Source organism: Zeus faber (genome assembly GCF_960531495.2).
Source record: "Zeus faber genome assembly, chromosome: 21".
NCBI lineage: Eukaryota > Metazoa > Chordata > Actinopteri > Zeiformes > Zeidae > Zeus > Zeus faber.
This window is the reverse complement of record NC_137208.1, coordinates 15474571-15494638: the sequence shown is the minus strand read 5'-3', so window position 1 is coordinate 15494638 and position 20068 is coordinate 15474571. Positions and strand designations below refer to the sequence as shown.

Here is a 20068-nt window from a genome sequence, read left to right as displayed (position 1 = left end):
AGCCGCTTTGCAACAGGCCGTTCAGCGCTCTGCAACTGCCACATTTACAGAGCATTAAGCATTGACATGTGATCGGAAATCATTAAGGCCCGACTGATGTGCATTTTATTTTATTTTATTTATTTATTTTCACCGATACCGGGACCGAGTTTAGAGGGCAAAAAATTCCCATAACCGATATTATATGTTGATATTATTTTAGACTAATGCACTCCTGGTTTCGTTCCAAAAAGACTTTCTAAGACATTTTAATGGCACAGTTTAACAAAATGTCAATGATTCAGTCCTGTGTTCCACAATTAAAGATTAAACTTCGGGTTGAAGTCACGCACCGGGGAAAGACAATCTTTGTGACTCAGTTGCCGAGCTCTGAAGCCCTCACCTTTACCAGTGAGTTGAAGTTCTGGATGTTGCCATGTAAATAGACAGGAATATCCGTGTATTATTCCATCATTTTATATCCCATTTAGAATCCAAAATCAAAATCAGAAGTTAATTACTCTTTTCCCCGCATGAGGGACCATGAAATGTTTTGAGTGTGGACCCGCTCCGTGGGGACCACAGTAGAGAAGCCCCATGCTCCCTGCCGGGCTACGAACCACTCCAGCACCGCCCCAAGCCGGTCTCAGAACCGGAGGAGCGTCTCCGCTCCCCGCCGCTGAAGGACCGGTGCGTGCACTGTGCATCGGGCACTGCTGTTGTTTTATTAGCGGGTTTACCCGGGTTAAACCCGCTAATTTTAGTGTAAAAACTTGGATATAATGAACTCAAATAACAGTAACACAAATCATCATCACCAGTTATCATAAAAAGCACTGGTGCTCTCACCAGTGTTCTTTATAGTATGCAAATGTTCATTGAAAAAATCTAAAATTAAAATAGCATTTTAAAATCCCTCATCTTCATTCATTACTGTTGTATTTTTGTCTTTTTTTAAAACAGATACAGCACAGGTCAAGCAGTGACAGGGCATGTTGCTTTAAGAAATTGCATTGTGGGTAATGTAGGAGCCCAAAGTTTGAAATCCATAAATGCACAGGGTGTTTCGGAAGGGAAATTGGAGGGAGGAAGCCAGTTAAACTAGTTTAAGGTTGGATCACACAGGACTCAACAAGGCACTGCTCCTGGTGGGGAGAAGCATGTGAGAAGAATGCTCTCATTGCAGAACCACAGAGAATGTTGAACATATACTCATGGAAAATGCAATAAGTACAAGGAAGAGAGGGAGCGGCTCCTCCTAAGGATCGGGGAGACAGGTAGAGATTGGAACCTGGAGGGAACACTGGGGACAACTGGAGAAGGGGTAATGGGCGCCGAGAAAGCTGTCGTCGAATTTTTTGAAGGATGCAAGGTTATATGATAGGGTCTAGCTAATTCTATATATTTAGTGTTAATGTATCGATCTAGGTTGTTTGTTTGGGTATATAGTATTTCTCCATTTCATAATGTAGTGTAAATATCTCTGCATATTCCGGTACAGCAGGTGGCGCTATGCACCTTCAGCCTCAATGCTTGCAATCCGCTATACAACGACAAAAGAAGAAGAAGAATGTAGGAACCGTGTTGTCTGGCGGCTGGAGGACGATGGCGGAGAGATCGCTGATGAGAGCCCATACACGTGTTGCCTGTTATTACTTTGTCCTCAAAATTAGAAAGTGGCTGTCCTCCTACCTGCAGTCTGGTGTCTCCGTGGAAGGAAATCACTCCCTGTGGACGTTCACAACAACACGTTCCATTCAAAGGGATTAAACACCGCATTTCCCTCAGAGACATTTCATCAACTTTTTTAACTTTTGGGACCAAAATAAAACTGACATGATTCAGACCTGTTGCCCCGGAGCTGCAGGCGAACTCCATGTGTGAGGACACAAACACTGTATATGTTTTTGACTGACTTGGGGGTGAGTAAGGAATGTCAAAATTTTAATTTTAAGCCCAAATCCCTAGCAGGGGTGAATATCATGTTATAGTAGGAGGCCCCTTCCTGCAGTCAATTCCCTTGTACTAGTGATGATACATCCTATGTTGCTGGTGAATTTGCTGTGGTTAAACCAGCCATTCCCAAAGTTAAGAATGCCGCTCCCCAATTTGAAATCTCAAAATCTTCTGCGGCCCACCCAAACCTTTGATCACAAAGGTTTGGGTTTGATTACAACACTTTCAAAGTCATCAGAGAGCTGTGCTGTTCACATTACACAACTTTCATTGGGAATCTTGAAGACACGACTGAACGGCGACAGGGGGTCGCACAATACGAGATGTTTCGCCGGGAGGCATCCTAGATGAGTCCGTCGGTCTCCAAACTATGCTTTGTCACAAAAACACACGGGAGGAGCGACACCGGAAAGGACGTGGTACCATGCGTGGGACAGGATTATTTTCTCTGCAATAAACAAGGGGTCCACGTTGTTTGACTAGTAATTATTATAATAACTTATACATTTTTTATAACAATAAATAATATAAAACTACTACTACTACTAACACTACTACTACTACTAATAATAATAATAATAAGGAAATATATTATTATTAGTTATTGATTTATTATTATTAATCCATAAAATGTCAGACAGCACTTCCGTCTCTCCTTCTGGACTCCTCCCCCGCACTCCGCGTCTGCTCTCCTTGGCTGCAGCTGCTTGCATGGCTCCCGGACAGGACCAGAGATCTCGACTGCTTGATGTCTCCCGCGTCTGCGTTATGTGAAGGTGGGTCGATGGCACTGCGGTGCAAATTGATAATCCATCCACATACACATAACAATTTGTAAAGCAAAAAATTTAAATTTAGGGTTTACAAATAAAAAAAAATAGGTCAGATTAATGAAGAATATGTATTTTAAATGCCTTGGCTTTGTCTTATTAGTTCTGGTTACTTTTTTACAAAATGTAAATATTTAATCATAAATATTTTATGGTAATTTCAAACTTAACGACCAAATAGAAAATTAAAAACATTTCATTTATTTATTGGAAGTGACCTCTCGCGGCCCACCGGCATAACCTTCACGGCGCGCCAGGGGGCCGCGCCCCACCCGCTGAGAAACACTGCCTTAGACCACTGAGAACAACAGTGCTTTGCCAAAATGTTCAACAAGAACAATTGAAGTGTGTATGCGGCCATCTCGGAAGGTTTGCGGTCGATACACGAGACGGAGGTGGGGGATTTGCAAAATCCGAAAACATTCTGAAAGCCGAGATATTTGTCCAAACCCTACAACCCCGCTCTTCCTCGGGGACCGGCAGATATTTTCCCCGACCACCAAGTGCAAGCCTGGGCAAAAGCTCAACAGTTTACTTTTGAACCAAGCCAGCGGCCACCAGAAAGCATGGCGGGCAGGTCATTATCACAATTTTGTTTTGTTTCGGAGTAAATCAGTGCATCCGCGAAGCAACGGATTTGAGTCTGCAACCCCAAGCTCGGGCGTGGTCACCGCCCGTGGAGCTGACACACCTCCCGACGGTAACAGCGGTCTTTGTCTCTAAACTGCGATCACAGAACGACGTCGGTCTCTGGAGCCCAGCTCTTCCAACGCGGCCACATGTTGTTTAGTTTGAACGGGAACATAATGCTAGATCGACTGCGCAGTAGCTGCTAATTCAGCTCAACCTGTGTGTCCTTTGCTCTTTAGTTATGCATGTAAGTATCGCATTTGTTTCATTTTCGTTCTATTAACCGATCGGTCGACCTGTACAATTGACACGGCTTCACTACTTATCGCCGTTTGGCCCCCGCTTTAGCTGGCTTTAACATTAAACGCTTAGCATTTAGCTTCAGCACTTTAGAATCTTCTATCGGGTTATTCGCGAAACGCTGCGTCGTTTTCTCCTATCGTGTCTGATGTTAAAAGAAAACGTTGAAAATGTTTGCCTGCCACCAAGTGACAAAAGGTTTCTTGTCTGTTGATGAACAAAATGTCTCAAAATTAGGGATTGATTCCATTTCATTGTACTCAAGTTGACAGGTTGTTAATGGCATTTGGAAAGAAATTATTAAACGTTATCCGACCATATCTCTTAATAATATTGTAGAGTATACTGTATGGTGCTTGTTGACGTGATGACTCCATCTACTTTCCATTCTCGTGGACGATTTAGCCCCCTCGAAAGCAACCCCCCTCCCCCCGCCATAGTTAGCTGGAGCCAGGCCTGTGTTAACCTGTGTTTTACAGACTTGTAAACATGCACTCTCAATTCCCACAAGCAGAGTTGCAGTCGTCTTAAAAAGCGAACTCGTACAATGTAAGTTGGAAACGTTGTTTATTTAACTGTACCCTCAGTAAATTCACCAGCAGTTACTGAGTCATAGGCCACAACAAATCACGATGAACCGGAAAGGGAATCAAACAGAAATGTAATATGCTGATAACATTGATACAGCATTTGATTGTCAACATGGCACGGTTGAATATAGGTTTTTTCGTAGACAAGCATGTATCAAACATGGTAAACAAGGTAACAATGAACGCGCCATAACTGCAAAAAAGCCATAGTTTATTTTCAGATAGAGAGTTAATAAGAGTTTTTACCAGTAAATGCATGCACATAATGCAAACGTGTACAAATGAGCAGTATGTATAACAGTCGTCAGCGATGAACTGGCTGCGTGAAATCAAACAGACTCAAATGTGTTTTCTGAAGAAAAGAAAATGTCAGCAAGCTCAGCAGAGATATGCAATGTAAGAAGCCATTCTATTTACATAAGGATAATACCAGTGTTTTTTATTCTTGCCTTATAATGTACTGCTATACACTATCAATAGTCCCCCCCCTCCCAATTTAAGCATTTGCTTTTATTGACCCTAAAATGATCCTTTCAATGAAAAGGGTGAACTACGAGCAAACAATGCAAGCCCAGAAAAAATTGGAAGAGAAATAAATTCCAAAGCCCGGGCTTATTTCAGAGGTGCGCCAAGACTCAGAAACACTGGCATGTCCTTTAAAACAATTGGATTTGTTGGAAATGTTGAAAAAAGTAACTTTCATAAAATCCCGCCATGAATTGGATAATGGAGAAAAAAAAAAGCTGAATTCTGCTGTTTTACTTTTTATTATCTCCACCATTTGGCATTATACGCCTTAACACAAGTATACAAACTAGCTTTCTCCTTGCCTGCAGGTTTTTCGCACAGCAACATAATATCTAAGGTACTCACATTAAAAAGCATAACGATAAAAATTGGAACATACAAAGACAGACAACACAATTTATGACACAATGATAAAGACATGGAGATGCTTGCTTCAGTCAATGTATACTCCATTTTGTCTGTACATACAGTAAAGCAAAATACAGTATGTATTTTTGGAATGTATAGTGTGTATTTAAGTAAAAAAATCGATTTGACCAAAAAAAATCTAGTAAAAATTCAATGATTTAACTATTTTTCAATATACTCGCTTTCTTATTATGGTAAGCTTTGCACTAGCTTGTAGAATAATTTGCCCTGTACAATACTGTCCTTCAACAGACACTTTTATACATAAAGGCATTGGCCAGGAAAGTGATCACAATGAGATGCCCCAAAATTGCATATACTACTAAGCATGTCAAAAGGTGCAAAGACATGCATGCTATATGGAAATCAGGATATTGCTACAAGAAAATCCAAAGGGCTATGGGTTTAGTTTAATCAAGAGAGCAATAGAGGGACGTAGAAGGATACGAGGGATGTCTAAGGGAGCTCCTTTACTCAAACATGATGTCCGTGACAACGCGCAGGCAGCTGGAGATTTCAGCAGGCATGTCGCCTTGGGTAACGTTATTACCATCCAGACGCAGGTGCTTCAGTTTGGAAAAGCTCATGATCCCAATGTACTTGCAGAAGCTTCCAGTTTCGATCTCTGCAAGGATTTAAAAAGGAAGGGAAGTAAGTGACAGAAAGTAAAAGCTGGAATGGGCTTTGTTCTTTAACTCATCCATTCCTCACATTAGATATGCGCCCTGAAAACGGCTTGTTGCAAAATGTCTATTCATTGAGCAAGACATGGGAAGATATATGGTATGGCAGTTTTAAGCGGGCATCAAAAAATACAGTGGAAGATTGGCATCAAGCCCACTTACTGTTGATCTCATTGGCCTGTAGGTATAGCTGCTCCAGCTGCTCGTTGATCTCAGGGACTGACTGCAATTTGTTGAAGGACAGGTCCAGCTCCACCAGCGATGTTGCGTTAAAGGCTCCAGAGGGGATTCCTGAGTCCACCACCTTATTGTGGGACATCCTTAGGTACTTCAGCCCTGGCAGCTTGTTCAGGTAGCCTGCTCCAATACCATCAATGTCATTGAAATCGGCATAGAGGATTTCCAAGGAACTGGGGACCCCAACGGGAAGCTTCTTCAACTTGTTGTGACTCAGATCCAAGGACAGCAGCTTCTTGGGTCCCTTAAATGCCCCGGAAATGGCTTCGGAAGTCAGCTGGTTGTCCTGGAGGTTGATAGAAGTCAAGTTCTCCTTGTCGCTCAAGAGTCCGGAAGGGAACTTGGTCATCTTGTTGTGCATTATCTTCAGCTCCTCCAGGGCTTTTGAGGGAGGTATCACAGGCTCTGTGAGTTGGTTGTTGCTGAAAAACAGCTTCTCCAGGGCGGTCAGTTTGTCGATGGTGCCTGCGGCGATCTTGCTGTTGGTGATCTGGTTATTGTCCAGAACTAGCCAGCGGAGATCAGCGGTGACATTATCAAACACCCCAGCCTTGATCTCATCAATCTGGTTGTTGTGCAGGTACAGGTACTTGATCCCAGTGGGAACGGCAGGAACAAACTTCAGTTTGCGGCTGTCACAATACATGGCACTAGGGAACGTGATTGGACAGTCGCACTCTTGGTTACAATTAGGCCCAGATGGCCCATGTTGGGAAGAAGGGTGGTAGTCGTAGTCGTCAACCTGTCCTAAGGCCAGACTGACCAATGCCGCCAACAAGGGCACACGAAGAGGAAACATGGCTTCTGTGGTATTTAACCATAAAGGGGGAGCAAAGGGAGGAGACAAAAACACAAATATTTTAGGTTAGCAAGGTACGCACTTGAATCGGAGGCTGAAACATGAAATTCAATAGTTTCAAAACTAAAGTAATCAATCGAAGAAACATGCAAGAAACATGAAAGTTGTGTGTAACAATCTATACTGTAGAGTAATATACTTGATGTAGGGCATTTTGATAAATGTATTTCAGAACAACATCTGGAATTCATTGATTTGTAATTATAGTCCATCTCTGTCACACACAGACATATAGAAACACCCACAGCACACACCACACCTCCAAACAGCCACTCCCCCATCCTAACATTAAAAAACTGCAACGTAGGCTAGGGAACCACAGATCACATAAGACAGTTCATGACATATGCGGTGTCATTATTATTATGATGAAATTATTGATTGATTGAGTGAAAATAGACAGAATCTGTACATATAATTCAAAACACAAGGTGAAGCATAATGCACACCACATCGCTCACAGCTTGACATGAAGAACTTCACAAAAATGTGGAAATTAATTAATTATTGCAATCTTGCATTGCTATAGGCTACATGTATGCTTATTCAAGTATATATTAATATACATACATGTATAAATCATTGCCATCATGTTAAAGAAAAGACTAAATACATCAATCATAGCCTGTGGTTAGGTTCGCGACCTATTTTGCATAGATGAGGGTGACATTCTTTAGTAATAGTGGCTTCAATTACAGCTATAAAGACACTGCATGAAGAAGAAAAAACAACATGGGAGTCTTCATAAATGCAGGCTAGCATGATATTTAACCGCCTTTGGTTTATGTAGCCATGGCGTAATTTCACTGGTGAGCCATGCAAAACATCCTAAAAAGCTATGGCAGGCAGCCATCCATCAATACACTATTATTTATACAAGAGGTAGATGAATGCGTCCAAGTGGTGTTTTTCCTAAAGTTATTTGCAAATCGCCAGACTTTATACTGCTCCAATATCATTCACATATTGTCTCACTCACACACTGTTGTCCCTTCCTTTTCCATGGAAAAACCATCGGCCGCTGACCTGGAGCCCTAGCGGATGCGGCTGATAACCTACCAGTCCAAACAGCCATAATCAGACGGGAAATCGAAAATCTTGCGAGCTTACCTGTTGTTCTTGCTCCTCGTGCGTGTGGAGGTGGAGGGCCAGTAGGTAGAATGCCGTAGTGCTCAAAGACTAGGAGTCTCTGGAGGAAAAAACAGAGTGGGAGCGAAGGACAGAGGGGGAGGAGAGAGAGAGAGAGAGAGAGAGAGAGAGCGAGAGAGAGCGAGAGAGAGCGAGAGAGAGGGGGTAGATGGAGAGAACGAGAGACAAAGAAAAAATGAGTGGGAAGGTTTTCTCCAGCCGCTTGAACCGCAATCAGCACCTCACAGAAGTCGAAGGTGTCATCGGTGAGGTTGTCCTCTTGGTTGATTTCCAAGCTGTACGTTCTGTTGCTAACCGGAGGCAGGTGCAGCGGGGCAGCCTGAGATACCGGGGATCTGCTCTCTCCTTTGGAGACGAGTGAAGAGAATTCCCCTTTACACCACCGAAGAGCGCCCTATATAACTCATCGACACCAACTCAACCACCCGCCGCCCCAACTAATTTCCCACAAACAATCCCCTCCCATCATGCAGTCCCATACCTCTTGCAAACAAACCACCTATTGTGCATTTAGTCTTCAAGCTGGTCTTCGAGCCTTCCAAACAACCCAAAATGTTATTTTATTTCTCGTAAAAAGACCCAATGGTGCTACCGAGACGGGTCAGTTGGAATTGCGTGTGGAAAAATATATAACAATGCCTGGCTGCCCTTTGGCCCAGACGCCACAGTTATTATTCAGAGTACATTCTGCAGAACTACTTGAGCTGAAAATGAGGCCTCGGAAAATTTGACCAAAACGCTTTGGGAGAGGGCCAGGGAAGACTTGCATAACACTCGGCAAGGACCCACCTCTTCTCCCCCTCTTGTCTCTCTGCCTTTCTCCCTAATGTGTCTTTCCAGGACAAAGCCGCTGTGGAGAGAAGGTAAAGGCAAAAGCAGATGCACGTCCAATACGTCCCACATGTCTTCACTATAAACCCTAACCCCCCTCCCCGCGCCGTTCCTCTGACTGACAACCCCATGTTTCACCCTCCACATTCCTTCAAACCACCTTTGTACACATTTCTGGGGGAGTCAGCCAAATGTTTCCCCCATTTGCTGGACGTGCATCACGCCGTCAAAAGCGGCAGGAGTGGTGGTCTGGACTTAATTGGTCGCAGACCAAGGTGGTGTATTACATTACGGGCAAACTACTCTCTTGGAAGCCATGATAAATGTGCTAAAAAGTCTTCAAATCTTTTTCTTTTTTAGTTTACATTCCGCAGTTCTCCCTGTGGTTGTATCAAATAGCATCCATCTTGGAGATAGAAAAAAACATCGCAAAGACCGAACAATTAATTTAGTCGCAGGATAAATGCTTATTTATTGGTCCCCATCAGCCATACCTTTAACTAGAACAACTCTGTATTACCAGCCACTTCTCCCTAGTGACATCTGCTACAGCGATCCACTGATGGACGACCTCAGTGCAGAGCCGTTGTCCGAAAGTCTGTTAGGGGATGGTGGGATTGACTGGGGTCAAGTATTTACTGGCCCTCAACAGTCAGTTAATTCATATTCAAGACATTGTTAACAGACAAAGGGCCCTGTGCCACTTTCCAAATGTATCTGAACTTTCTGTCTGTTTCATTAAAGGATGAAAGAATCATACCGTGACAGTTCCAAGGATCTAGCAATAAGATAAGATAGGATAGGATAAGACTTTATTAATCCCTGGGGGAGATTCAGGGTAGATAGTTGATGATAGATGACAAAGACAGGGTTGATTGGCCCAAGGGCCGATAAGGGCCACCCCAGTTGATCTTTTAATGCTTTTAACATGTATTAATTCGTACCTGAACGGCTCTTGAGCCCCATAACCAGCATGCGTTGCAAACTCAGTAAATGTAGTTCTGAGTCATACCATGAACTAAAGAGAAATGATTCAAAATAATTACCAAATAAAAAAAATGAAAAAAAAACCTTTCCATTGCTCTGCCTTTTCCGAGTGTATGTTTTTTATTATTTTTTTTCTTCTGCTGTTATTGGAACCGTTTCCACTTCCAGTGTTTGGACGTTTGGACGTGTTGTTTAGTCGCTCTGTCTCACCACCATGCAGCGTGTTGACGTCCACCTCATGCCCTCACATCCGCTCCATCAGACCAAACAGCTGACATGGGACATCCAAAAACGTTTGCCCTCCCTTAAACGCTGAAATATTACCACAACCACAGATGGGTGGTATTTCTGTGTCTCCTATTTGAAATTACTTTTGACTATTTTGTAATCGTTATTTGACAGAGCTGGAAAAAAATCGAATGTGATTTGTAACAAGATACTTTGCAGTGGAGTAATTTTGTATTCTCAAAATACTTTCTCCATGATTCATAAAACATTGAAAAAGCAAGCCAGCACACGCTTTCTGCCACAACCTGTGCAGTGGACAATCCATCAAGGTAGACATTTGATCCGAACTGCAATAACTATCTAAAATATATCTTACTTTTTAGAATATACACAAGTTGAATGCCATAGGTAAGGGCTAAAGATTAAAACAATCCATACATGTGGCCCAGTGGCTAAGGAAGTGAGTGAGCCAGTAAGCTAGCTATAAGACTGGTTGGCCATGGGTAGCCAGCAAGTGTTAGCTAGATCTATCATTTATGTCTGACTACACATTGCATAATACATGGTGGTTAACATTATAATATATCAAGCTGGTGACGCTAGCAAGATATTAACCGTGTCTTCTGGTTCAGTTTATACATAGCACAGTCAATGATGCTATCACCATTACTCGCAAATAATATATTTCCCATTTATGACAGTTAATGCTGTCTATTTGTAAGAAAAATATGTTAAATTACATTACATTAAATATACAATTTTCAAGTATGCCAAGTTTATTTTTTTCATCTACAGGTGGCCTGGTAGGGGGTCATTCCTATGTTCCCAGGGTCCTATGTTCCCAGGGTTCTATGTTCCCAGGGTCCTAAGTTCCCAGGGTCCTATGTTCCCAATTTCCTATGTTCTTAGGGTTCTATGTTCCCAAGATCCTATTTTCCAGGGTCCTATGTTCACAGGGTACTATGTTCCCAAGGTCCAATGTTCCCAGGGTCCTATGTTCCATGGGTCCTATGTTCCCAGGGCCCCATGTTCCCATGGTCCTATAATCCCAGGGTCCTATGTTCCCAAGGTCCTATGCTCCCAGGGTCCTATGTTCCCCAGCTCTATATAGCGTACAATGGGAACCTGAAAAAGGTGTTATCCCTCTCTGTATTTGCTTAATATGTCATGGGCTATTGAAATATATATATATATATATATAAATATAAATATATATAAATATATATAAAATAGTTTTTTTGTTTCCCAGCACTGCCATATGTCTCTCAATATAATAGGCCTACACTTAAGGAAACTTATAAAATGGCTGGAGTCATGAAACCCCAAAAGGTCATTGCTCAATGGTTCCTTAGGTGAAAACTAGCCTACTATAAATTAAATCGAACTTATCCAGTTTGTTTTTGCCTCCAGGTAGCATATGCTAGTTTATTAGACAGACATCACTCCTGTCTCCAACAAGGAGACGGAAGTGAAGGGAATTGGAGGCCTGACTACACAGTACAATCAGGGCTTCAGACAATTCACGTCAGACTGGAGAGCTGTTAGCCGGTGCGTCATTGAAATTACGTAGAGTGGGTGATTTAAAGCTGGAGTTTGAGTTAAGCATAAGTGAGGGCTTGGACATGTTCGTACTTAACATTTTGTTCATTTTTTGACTGTTAACTGTGTTTTATAGGCTACAGTATGCTCAAAATAGCACATAATGGGAACCTGTCAAAGACATTCCCCAGCTTTCACTCTGGTCCTGAATCAGTAGATCATAAAGATATTCTGTTTTTATGTAATCCACATTCATATCTGAAGGCTTTCTGTTCACCAAGTCCACCAAGTCCACAGCCAGTCCTTCAGTCTGTTTTCAACAAGTTCATTTTAGCCACAAGAAGCCGGAACTATCATTTAGTACAGTCAATGCGTCAAACAGAGACCTACACCTACATTTAAGCTGGAGATAGGCTTCAGCAAGATTGAAGCTTGAAGATTCACTGTTAGCATGGGAATCTAGAGTAATTGGAACGAAATTATGCACAAATATAGTTACAGATATGTGGCAGTTTCGCCTACCAGGCGCCACCCAAGTAGCATATACAGGGACCTCCGACACAGAGACACAGAACACAAGGTTGTAGACACACCAGTTTATTGTAGCGAGAAGGCTAGTTAGAATTAGCCCAGGAGCAGATGGAGGTGTGTCATGACAGGGTCTCCTCTCCTGAGTGTGTGTGGGGATGGGGATTTTACCTGTTGCTCGTTAGACCAACCAACGGGCAACAGGTATGCAGCCAGTCTGATCCTGGGCCCAATTACCTAGACCCAGGTCAGGTGTGGCTGCTCAAATCACACCATCGGCACACCACAAGATATTAACTTTAATCAGAAAATCAGAATGGGTGTTTGTTTGTGTGGGCATGTTCAGGGAACATACCATGGAGTTGAACATAGGACTTGGGAACATAGGACCTTGGGAACTTAGGACCCTTGGTACATGGGGCCTTAGGAATTAAGGGCCCTGGGAACATAGATATGCTCCCACCAGGTGGACAACATGTCTCATCAAGTAAATAATGTTCAAGCAGAACCAGCAAAAAACACAGATGGAACAACAAATGGAACCAAGTATAAATCTCTGATGTTAGATGGGAAGTTCTTCAGCATGGTCTCTCAAACAACCAATGGGAAGGTTCAGGAAGAGTGTCAACTGTGCACCAAAAAGAAAGTAGTAATATCTGGAACTCTGGAAGGCACATCAAATTTCAAAACTAACCTGAAGCAACTGCACCCTGAGAGTCTGAATTATTTTGAAAGGCACAAGGCAGAGTTTACTTCTTGGTGGTAAGAAGACAAAGACAAACCGACAAAGGCGGACCCGCCTCTTTGAACACACAGTTACACTGGGTAAAATAGAGTCTCTCATTTATTTTTATGTAGTGGAGGGAATGCATCTTTTGTCCACATTTGAACAAACTGAATTTGCTTAACAGATTCATGAATTAAGCCCCAATGCAACAGTGATTTCCAGACAGACACTGCGAAGGAAAAGAAGCAGATTTCAATGCCAAAAAAAGGGATGTGAAAGAGAAACAGTGCAATGTCTTTGCACCACTGCTGACATCTAGTCCACTAGTAAGACTTGCTTAATGGGTGTAACAGCAAACTGGGTCAAACCAGATTCAACTGAACATAAATCAATTGCTCTTGCATGCAGACATTTTCCAAATCCACACCAATAACTAAATAAGTACATAAATAATGGGAACATAGGACTTTGGAACATAGGGTCTTGGGAACTTAGGACCCTGGGAACAAAGGGCCTTAGGAATTAAGGGCCCTGGGAACATAGATATGCTCCCACCAGGTGGACAACATGTCTCATCAAGTAGATAATGTTCAAGCAGAACCAGCAAAAAACACAGACGGAACCACAGATGGAATCAAGCCTAAATCTCTGATGTTAGATGGGAAGTTCTTCAGCATGGTCCCTCAAACAACCAATAGGAAGGTCCAGGCAGAGTGTCAACTGTGGAACAAAAAGAAAGTAGTAATATCTGGAACTCTGGAAGGCACATCAAATTTCAAAACTAACCTGAAGAGATTCCACCCTGAGAGTCTGAATTATTTTGAAAGGCACAATGCAGAGTTTACTTCTTGGTGGTAAGAAGACAAAGACAAACCCACAAAGGCGGACCCGCCTTTTTGAACACACAGTTACACAGGGTAAAGTAGATTCTCCCATTACTTTTTATGTAGTGAAGGGAATGCATCCTTTGTCCACATTTGAACAAACTGAATTTGTTTAACTGATTCGTGGATTAAGCCCCAATGCAACAGTGATTTCCAGACGGACACTTAGAAGGAAAATAGAAGCAGATTTCAATGCCAAAAAAAAGTGATTTGAAAGAGAAACAGTGCAATGTCTTTGCACCACTGCTGACATCTGGTCCACTAGTAAGACTTGCTTCATGAGTGTTACAGCATACTGGGTCAAAGCAGATTCAACTGAACGAAAATCAATTGCTCTTGCATGCAGACATTTTCCAAATCCACACCAATAAATAAATAATGCATAATCCATAAATAATAATAAAAATGCCTATTTTTATTTTTTTAATCAGTTCTAAATAAATAAATATAGTTCAGTAAATAAATTGCCTTTCATTTTTAAAAGGACGTTTTTAAAAAGACATTTTTTATTATTTCCAGGCAAATTAATTTCATAATTCCTCATTTATTTATTTAAGGGGACTGTTATTTCATAATGCCACGTTAATTTTTTTCATGGCACATGATGATGAATAGGGCATGGTTATCTCACAGATTCAGAGCCAGAGGAGAGAGGGGGCGGCGCCGCAACAGTGGTAGGAGTGATTGCTCGGAGCTGGTCCTCAGCTCCCAATACCTCCTCAGTTGGAGCCAGTGGCCTGTAGGGAGCGAGCCGGTCACGGTGGAGGGCCACCACCCGGTTCTGCTTCACCAGCCGCACCCTGTACACCACGTCCGACAGCTGTATCAGCACAATGCAAGGGCCAGCCCACTGGCTCGACAGCTGGGGGGAGAGGCCTTACTTTCTCTCCAGACAGTAGGCCCACACCTGGGTCCCGGGTGTAAAGTCTGTTCCCTAGCTACGGAAGTCATAGGCCGGCTTCTTTCGGGACCCAGTGTTACTCTTTTCACTCCTTATGTTTGGACACAAACTCCGTTCCCCAGTCGACTTGGTGTTCCGGCCACCCCAGGGTGCGACTTGTCAAGCAGAACCGTAATCACCTCCCTCCTTACCGGCCCCTGGCTCTAACCGAGGAAGTATCAGAGCTGAGGACCAACTCTGAGCAACCGCCACTGTTGCGTAGGTGAGCGCCAACAGCAGCACGGTTTTCCACGTCTCTCCGCCGGGTCTGAATCTGTGAGATGACCGTGCCCCATTTATTTGCATATAACAATTGGAAATGTGGCATCATAAAATAAAAGTGCCATGAAATAAATAAATGTACCATTATGAAATAAAAGTCCCCTTAAATTAATACATGTGGAATTATGAAACCAAAGTCCCCTGAAATGACAAAAACAATTTTTTTGAAAAACATTTAAAAATGACAAACTATTTATTTATTTATTTATTTAACTATATTTACTCATTTATATATTTATATTTACATTTATTTAGATATTTATTGCCTCATTTATATATTTCAGGATTTATTTTATCTGCATATTTAGTTATTTATTTAATATTGACTTAAATGGCGTTCCACAGAAATCCACTGAGATGTCCCACTCATACTCTCCGCTTAGCATGTAGCGCCGATGCAAAGCAAGCAATGAAAGGCTCTCCCACAGTCTCCTGCCTGAACAACTCATCCACAGGAAAGTGCTCACCTTTGTGGATTGCATCAAAAACACCCAAGGCAGCAGAGCTCCTATTGGAAGTGACAAAGGAACAGTTGGAAACACCTTGCCCAACACGTTAGAATTCTCTGTACGACAGTTTGGATCGGCTGCGCCGTTTAAGAGACAAACTCCCCGAAGTGATGGCAAAACGTCGGCTCCCTGCATTCGAAGAGGTGGAGCTTGACTACCTGGGAGAGTACTGCAACATCCCGAGACGTACTGTCTTGGCCATAGATCGGCTACAGTGTCAGGTGTCCTGATACTAGTGTACAGTATGTTGAACTCATTCCCACCCTTCTTGCTGTGCAATCCAAACTCCACGACCGACAATCCTCGAAACCTAAGGCACACTTCTTCCTTGGGGGGCTTTGGGAAAAGGTTCTGCAGTCTTCTGGGGTCGACGATGGATGAGAACGAAGCCATCTTGGCCACGGTGACTCACCCGATCACACAATGCGCTGGCGACCACCACGATTGTCAGGAGAAAGAAAACGGCAAATTCACCAGCTCACACTCCACCCAGCTGAGGAGCTCGTCCCGGTGGCAGAGAGTGAAGCGGCTTCCTGCTACGTTCGAGAAGACTCCTTTGTTTTCTCAGCTGAAGAAACCGAAGTCTGGCAAAGACCAGAGATCCCAAGCCACAGCAAAGCTGGGTCAGAGACCCTTCATTTTTTCGGAGCGCATCCGAATGGACCTGTTTTCTCCGGAGCTGTACCCACTGATCAAGCTCCTTTTTGCTCGATTAAACACAACCCTCCCCTCTTTAACTCCGCTTGAGAGACCGCTCTCATTTGCGGGAATAATATTCCATCCGCACAGGAGGCGGTTAATGCCAGAAATGTTTGAAAAGTTAGTTGCTCTGAAAGGCAACTAAACAAGGCCACTTGAAGTGGTTGGGTCTCGACTGCCATGTCTTTGAATTGGAGAGAGAACACGTTTCTATATACTGTACAAGACATACTGTTTTCAGTATTATTTTTTATTTTACTTTTTTCAACAGTTTTGCTTCCTTTGCTTACAATTGTAGCATTCTACCTCCTGTTCCTCCTTCCTGTATGGTTCAAACTCTCAACAGAGCCTTGATCATAAAAATCGGAACGTTCTGGCATTTTTTACAAATTCAGAATGCCAATGTTACAAATGAATTTTCCTTTATTTTAAAATAAATACTTTTATTTGAGGGGTATTTTGTATTTTGTAACATGATACATTTCGCTGTTACCCCATTATGCATAGTGGTGCATAGAACTGGAACAGCATGTATCAAGATATTAATTTGGATGGTTTTCCTTTTGGGTACCTGGAGCCACACGTTGCTCCCTTTCTCTGCAGCTGCAACAGTCCAGCAACAGTCCATGGACATGGGATAAAATGCTTTGTTTGACAGTACAGTATGTATTTTTCTGTTATATTGATGATATTCATAGACATTTGCAAACATTTGATATTGATTCCCTTGTGTCAACTCCATGATAGTCAGACAACATATCAAAAACCGACCTCGTCGATATTTAAAGCTGCATGTGATGACTTTTGGTTGGAAAATACTGACTTCTAAATACTTCTAAATCTATAATTGACCTTACTAGGCCCCATACCATCACCATAACATGTCACAGAAAGTCCTTTAGAGGCTGTGTACTGGGTAGTACACTGACGGGAAATATTTGAGGAGCACGGGAAGTAGCGCACGGAATTGCGTGTCCAAAATATCGGTTCAGAAACCGAATGGTTATTCGTGCCGAGTTTGATGGAGGAAATTCTTCAAAGTTGTTTAAATGATTTGTCGGGATTTGCTTGTTTGGAAATTGTAGTTAAACAGAACAGCCGCTGCAACTGACGACCTGAGGGAACCGCCAATGTCCCAAAGCTATGGATTGACAGTCAGCAGACCATGGATGTACATTTTAATCACATTATTTTCCAAAGTAGTATATTAACCACTTGCAGAGCCACTGGTTAACCGGTTTCCCCGCTGACAGGGAGTTTCAGACAATTTGGCGCCGCTTTAATCAGCTCAACGTGGTCTTACGTAGTGTTCCCTCCCATCCCAACGCCACCGCTCTATTGGATTAAGGTGAGGGCACGACATGTGGTTTACATGGAGAATATCAGAGCTGAGCTCCACATGGGGCAACGCAACTGGAAATGTGCTCAACGTTAAAGTAACATCATTTCAAGTGGAGGTCTGATGTGACAGGGCAAACAAAAATCATGCGATTGGATTAGGAGCAAAGTCAAAGGACCATACCGCTCTTTTCACTCGTCAGCCAGCACACACTATATTACCCCATTTTCCGATGATTGCTCACAGTATTCGATTTTTGAAAATCCTCTTGATTTTCAGGTTTTGGAAAATTGGAACGATACGGGGATACACATTATGGTCAAATTTGCTGTATTTCGTATTTTTTTCATTCCAATGGTGTTTCGGCCTTTTTCAAAATGCAACGGTTACCATTTTTGGCAGCAGTACCGGGAGATCAATTCAAGAACTTTGAGTTAGGTTTCGCACCATATCGTTCAAATGTATTCCGATGAGACCGGAAATCACTAAAAAAGTGAGCTGTCATCAGGAAAACGGTCCTCCTCAGGAAACCAGATGGACGCACAGACATGTGAGGAAACATGGAGATATTTTGAGACGTCTTGGCACCGGCACACAGAGGCTTCCAACAAAGTCTTAGACGGCGCCCAGACACCACCTCCTGTTCCCCTCATGTGGTAAACACTGGGCTTAGCGGGGAGAGGCTCATCCTCTGGCAGGCCTCGCCGCCTCGGCCCCCACGCCGACATGCGAGCTGTCACATGTGCTGCAGGGCCAGAGCCGGCGTGTCCCATGACTCAAGCACACACACACACACACACACACACACACATGCACTCACGCACGCACGCATGCACGGACGCACACACACACACACACACACACACACCAAGCTGGTTAAAGGCTGGACGCTCTGCGTTTTGGGGGCTGTGTTTGTCTGGTCCCTGTACTAAGGCTTAAAACGAATACCTATCTCACGCATATGCACACACGCGTGAAAACCCAAAGACACACCCATATTTTTAAGCAGAATCAAAGGCTTTTCAAGAGGACACAAAATTACGAGGACACAAAATAATCAAGACGCTAAGTTATGAGATTCATTTTGATATTATGAGGACACTAAATTCAGCTTATGATCCCAATGTCCTCTTGATGCTGGTGGGTATTCAGGTGGGTTTAAACCAGACTGTATATTGCCCACACACACACACACACACACACTCACACACACACACACACACACACACACACACACACACACACACACACACACCCACGCACAAACACATGGACACACAGGGGCATATTCACATATCTACAACACACACAAAACACAACACCAACAGTCTCACACACATGCAAAACCAACACACATCCTTGTGACACACACACACACACACACACACGAACACACACACACACACACACACACACACACACACACACACACACACACACACACACACACACACACACACACACTCCCTCATTATCGACGTGTGTCTGTGGTCACACTGGATGCTCAGCAGGGTTCTAGCCCAATGCTTCACCACATGGCGAGAAGGCTCAGTTTACCTCGGTTACGTAAGACAGACACTTAACACACAGACAGACCAACTCACACATGTACACACACACACACACACATACACGTACGCATACACACACACACACACACACACACACACACACACACACACACCCATACCGCCTTTGACGCTACACGCATGCGCATCACGCTTACACACATTAGCACACACCTGTAAGAACCCACGCTAAGATGCAAAGATATGCACAAACATGCTCTGACCCAGAAAATATTTTTTTCCCTTTTCACACAGACACATTATTGGCTACAAGCCAGTACTTAGTAAATAGACGGGTGTTGAGGGGATCAAGTTGCACGGGGCTTGCGTCTGGATATGATGTATGCCTCGGTGTGCATGTATGTTTTCGAGAGAGAGAGAGAGGGAGAGAGAGGGGAGGGGGGAGAGAGAGAGAGAGAGAGAGAGAGAGAACACATTCAGGGGAGAAGGCGGGAGGTGCACTACCGTGATCCACCACATGGGGGCAACACATAGAAGTGTACTGACTGTGTGCGTTGCCCCTGCCGGTTGAGCCCACCCACCAAAACCTGCGCCACCAATCAGGTCGCACAGCTCGCGTTCCGAGCCAACCAGAAGTCATCGCTTCTTTTTGTTTGTTCAGCGCTTCTTTTTATAGCTTAGCCACCACCGGCACAGTCTGTGTCATTTATCACCAGAGTTTTTCTGCTAATAGGTCTGAAAGGTACTTCACATAAAACTTTTCGGTTTACGTGTAATGGAGAACAGGGGAGTCTGTGCTTATCCTGCCTCTGCCTGGTTCTTACTGTGAGGGAAAGGCCCTTTATTTGGGATAAATGGCTGTGAATCTGGTTGTGTGCATTATTATTATTAAAAAGA

At 43.2% G+C, this 20068-nt stretch overlaps 1 protein-coding gene across 2 annotated transcripts; it reads right to left on the bottom strand.

The window, feature by feature from the left end:
* Positions 1 to 4245: 4245 nt before the first annotated feature.
* Positions 4246 to 8553, bottom strand: lum (lumican). Of its 2 annotated transcripts, none has more exons than XM_080022551.1 (4): positions 8445 to 8553; positions 8111 to 8189; positions 6067 to 6945; positions 4246 to 5846 (listed from the first exon to the last, which is right to left on the bottom strand). In XM_080022551.1, exons 3-4 carry the CDS (start codon positions 6938 to 6940, stop codon positions 5692 to 5694), a joined length of 1029 nt encoding a protein of 342 aa, XP_079878677.1. In that variant the 5' UTR covers positions 6941 to 6945; positions 8111 to 8189; positions 8445 to 8553; the 3' UTR covers positions 4246 to 5691. The 2 variants fall into 2 exon arrangements, with proteins under 2 accessions (XP_079878677.1, XP_079878678.1); XM_080022552.1 differs by lacking the exon at positions 8445 to 8553 and having other exon boundaries at positions 4246 to 5145; positions 5669 to 5846; positions 8111 to 8240.
* Positions 8554 to 20068: the final 11515 nt, after the last annotated feature.

Coding starts and splice junctions, on each gene's coding strand:
- lum (XM_080022551.1), bottom strand. CDS start 6,940: ATGTTTCCTCTTCGTGTGCCCTTGTTGGCGGCATTGGTCAGTCTGGCC. Junction 5,847..6,066: donor ACAGGCCAATGAGATCAACA/GTAAGTGGGCTT, acceptor AAATCCTTGCAG/AGATCGAAACTGGAAGCTTC.